At 46.2% G+C, this 4,158-nt stretch overlaps 1 protein-coding gene across 1 annotated transcript; it reads left to right on the top strand.

Annotated features, from left to right (window-relative positions):
• The first annotated feature begins 222 nt into the window (after positions 1-222).
• SNRPF (small nuclear ribonucleoprotein polypeptide F) lies at positions 223-1,767 on the top strand. Its single transcript, XM_065656544.1, has 4 exons — positions 223-351; positions 510-635; positions 849-913; positions 1,458-1,767. The coding sequence occupies exons 1-4, from the start codon at positions 349-351 to the stop codon at positions 1,522-1,524; spliced, it is 261 nt and encodes an 86-aa protein (XP_065512616.1). The 5' UTR covers positions 223-348; the 3' UTR covers positions 1,525-1,767.
• Positions 1,768-4,158: the final 2,391 nt, after the last annotated feature.

The following is a 4,158-nucleotide window of genomic DNA, read 5'->3' as shown; positions in this document are numbered from 1 at the left end:
GCGGCCGGAGGCGGCGGCAGCGTTACCCCCGCCCCGCAGGCACGGAGCGCCGGGCAGTGGCAGCGATTGGTTGGGAAAAGGAGGGAGGGCAGCCAGCCCGCCCAATGAGAGAAGCCCGCGGAGGAGCCGAGCCAATGGGCGACTCCGCTTTTCGCTTCGCGCTTGAGGGCGCCTCAGCCTATTGAAAGCGCGGCGCGGCGGAGGTCAGGGGTCGGAGGTGAGAGCGGCGCCCCCGGAAGTGGAAGCCGGAGCGGCGCTGCCTCCCATTCTCTCGCAGCCCGCGGCGCGCACGAGGGTTTTGTTCCCGCGTGGGCCTGTGTTTCTCGGGCCGCCGCGCGCCGCGTCGCCATGGTGAGGGCGGTGCCCGCGCCGCGCGCGGGAACGGGAGGGGGCGGAGGGGAGGGGGAGGGGAGAGGGCCCGCGGGCGGCGGGAGCCGCGGCCGTTAACGGTCCCGAGGCCGTTAGCGGTCCCCGGGGGCGGTGTCGCTGACCGGCTGCTCTCCCGGCAGAGCCTGCCCCTCAACCCCAAGCCCTTCCTGAACGGGCTGACGGGGAAGCCGGTGATGGTGAAGCTGAAGTGGGGGATGGAGTACAAGGGCTACCTCGTCTCCGTCGACGGCTACATGAACATGCAGGTGAGGGGCGGGAGCCGCCGGGGTTCCCGGGGGGGCGCCTGGGGCGGGGGTGGCGAAGTGAGGCGGTTCTAAAGGATGGGCGGTGGGAGCGGGGTCGCTCGGCCGCCCCCGGTCGCTGTAGCCGGGCGGTGGGCTGGGGGGCGAAGCCGCCATGTGCTTTGCGAAGTTTCTGCTATTATAATCGTTCTGAGTCTTGCCGGTTTTCTTCTCAAGCTTGCAAACACAGAGGAGTATATAGATGGTGCATTGTCTGGACACCTGGGTGAAGTTTTGATAAGGTAATTAGGATATTAATGGCAGAGGGTGGGTTTCTTAAAACCTTCTTACTGCGTTTGTATTGCTAGATGCTCTATTCCTTGGCTAAGATGCTAAGTGTTAACGTAACTATTGTGAGAAAGCTATGACATCCCTTCTAAGGGGAGGAAAAAAGATTTTGAAATATTTGTAAAGCAGTGTTTACGATAATAAAACTTCAGTTTTCCCAATTCTTGTAGATTTATTAATCTCTTGGCACTAGTAGAGTGTATTAATGTATTGCTACTGAAAGCGTTTTGCATACTTGGAAATTAAACTTGACCATAACTGTTAACCCAAAAGTAAAAATTTCTCATACAGCATTGTCAGCCGGTTACTGCTTTTATAAACTTGTTGGTTTTTGCAATTGTTATCAACTTTGTGGAAAGCTGTACAAGGTCAGCAGCAGCAATTTGTTATGCAGAATCTTTTTGTTGCCAGGCTACAATCAAACAGTAAAATGCTTATAGTAGTGTTATGTGTGGAAAATTAAACCATTTACCACTAAGGAAACTATTCTATTTTCAGGTGCAATAATGTTTTGTACATCAGAGGTGTGGAAGAAGAGGAAGAAGATGGAGAAATGAGAGAATAGGTGTTTTGTATATCTGGAAATAAACTTTTTTCTTTTTTTTTGTTTTCCATAATTTTGTAATGACGTGTGTACTTTTTTGCCATTATATTTTAATATGGAAGAAGTGAACCCCTAAAAAGGTCTGTAATATTTTATTGGCATCTGAAAAACTACTGGAGGAGTAGGCAATTATTTCAATTTAAGACTGAAAATTGTAGTGAAAAGTGAGCATTAAAAAAAAAAGTGTGAAGTGTTAAGTGTTACTGGTGCCAACAAATGCCATTAATATCAAGGGAAATATCTCCATTTAAGTGGTTCCCAGAATTAATTAGATCCTGAAAGACTGAAGGACCTGCAGGAGCAGCCTCTTCTCTGACAGTAATATAGGCTGTAGAATGAACAGCAGAAATCTTTAAAAAAAAAAAAATCCTGATGTGCCTGCTGCAGACTGGTGATGATTTGGTAATGATTCTTCAGCTTTGAATTGTTTAATTAATTAGAGGATGCGACTGTAATGCTTCGTGGCCTTATTTCAGTAGAAACTAAGTTTCACCTCTAGGTGAAAAACTTTAAGTCACCTTGCGGTATTTGCAGGAACCTCATTCTTAGCTGTCTTCTGCTTTAACGGCTGAAGGCTTGAGCAAAATACTGGTTATCTCCCATCTGACACACAGGAAAATACGCCAGTCTATATAGTTTACAGTATGTATGTAGTTACTATTTAAGTACAGCTAGTCTTTAAACCTGTGTATGAAATACTTGGAAATACTTGTGAAGACTTAACTGCAGGTGAGATGTGGAAATCTGTTACACCCCAGTGTCTCTAAGGAATATTTTGCTACTTTGAGTCACAAAGCTTGAAGTGTGGCTGTACAGTCCTTACTAAAGAAGGACGAATTGGTATTGACTTCGTAGCTAATACCCACGCAAACAAAAGCCTCTTGGCAGCTATAAAGGCCCGTAGACTTCAATGGAATTAATAGGGTTAAGACAACACATGACAAAGTGGGAGTGCACTTTTCCTTCTCTCATAAAAACAAAGTCTCTCTTTGCCACTAGGCATCTGGAAGGTTAAAGTTTTGGCAGGAACACAATAACTATGTTTACAAATGTTAAGAGTAAACACTGAGGTTAACTGAATGTCCCTTGCCTGTCAGCCTGGCTTAATGAAGGACCATTGCTGTGCCAGTGTGGCCAGTCTGAGGCTCCCTGTTTCAGGCTGTGATGGAGCCAAGAGTTGCTACCCAGCCAGCCAGAGGTACACTGCATCAACGTAAATTATAAGCATTGTATTTGACCCTTCTGTCCCCAAGAGGGCCACCTGTGTCCTGGGGTGCATCAAGCACAGCCTTGCCAGCCAGGCAAGGAGTATGATTGTCCCGCTCTGCTCTGCACTGGTGCAGCCTCACCTGGAGCACTGGATGCAGTTCTGGGCGCCACAGGATAAAATGGATATAATGCTACTGGAGAGTGTCCAGGAGAGGGCTATGAGGCTGGCGAAGGGCTTGGAGAGGAAGCTGTATGAGGAGCGGCTAAAGTCACTTGGTTTGTTCAGCCTAGAGAAGAGGAGACCAAGGGGAGACCTCATCATGGCGGCTACAGTTTCCTCACAAGGGGAGGAGGAGGGGCAGGTGCCAAACTCTTTGGTGACCGGCAACAGGACCTAAGGGAATGGCAGGAAGATGTGCCAGGGGAGGTTTAGGTTGGACGTTAGGAAAAGGTTCTTCCCCCAGAGGGTGGTGGAGCACTGGAACAGGCTCCCCAGGGAGGTGTCACGACCCTAAGCCTGACAGTGTTCAAGAAGAGACTGGACAACACCCTCAGACATATGGTGTGAACTTTTGGGGTTGTCCTGTGCAGGGACAGGAGTTGGACTCGATGATCCTTGTGAGTCCCTTCCAGCTCAGGATGTTCTATGATTCTAACAAAAGAAAAACCACCAGAACCATTACAAACTATTATGTTTTTTAACCCATCTTTTCCTAGATGTTCTAAAAAGTGGCCTCACTGTAAAGTTCTCAAATTGCTTTTGAATCATTCAGTATAGTCCCCATTAGAAATGTTACACTTCCAGAGGAAAACAAAGGAAATATTTCTTCCTAATTATTGAACAAGTTGTATTCTGAAACTTGATTGATAGCCCTTAAAATTTTACCCTAGAAGTACTAGGAGAATGCTTTTCTCATTTATGTGATGTTGGAATATGCTTTTTAAATTTAGTAGGCCGTATACCCAATTCCTATCTTGCATTAATGAGGTCCACACTGTAACTCCCTGTGTAAACATTTGCTTTCCTCTACATTTTAAAATTAATTGTTTTCACATTGAAAACCCTCATATTTTTATCATGAATGGAAGTAAATAGGTGCAATTGACTGATATTTCTCTGTTATTTTTCATCACTTTATATATCGCCCTGAAGTGACATATATGAAACATTAAGGCAATATGCCTACAGTTCTTGAATCTGAGAACTGAATTCAAAGGAAGTCTGAATGAATTCTCAAAAATGTTTAGTCAGTCTTGTTCTCCTCCTTTGAAATCAATGAGGGTTTTACCATTGATTCCTTGGGAGCACACTGAGCATTATTAAAATTCAAAGACCATAATTTTCCGGTGGCATAGATGAATACTGACATAAGGTCCTCTACCATG

The sequence above is a fragment of the Caloenas nicobarica genome, chromosome 1, assembly GCF_036013445.1.
Source record: "Caloenas nicobarica isolate bCalNic1 chromosome 1, bCalNic1.hap1, whole genome shotgun sequence".
Classification (NCBI taxonomy): domain Eukaryota; kingdom Metazoa; phylum Chordata; class Aves; order Columbiformes; family Columbidae; genus Caloenas; species Caloenas nicobarica.
This window is presented reverse-complemented; position numbering and strand designations above follow the sequence as displayed.

Bases quoted from the DNA above. Each gene is read 5' to 3' on its own strand.
- SNRPF (XM_065656544.1), top strand. The intron at 636-848 runs GTGAGGGGCGGG...TTTCTTCTCAAG, and splicing joins ACGGCTACATGAACATGCAG to CTTGCAAACACAGAGGAGTA. The intron at 914-1,457 runs GTAATTAGGATA...TTCTATTTTCAG, and splicing joins CTGGGTGAAGTTTTGATAAG to GTGCAATAATGTTTTGTACA.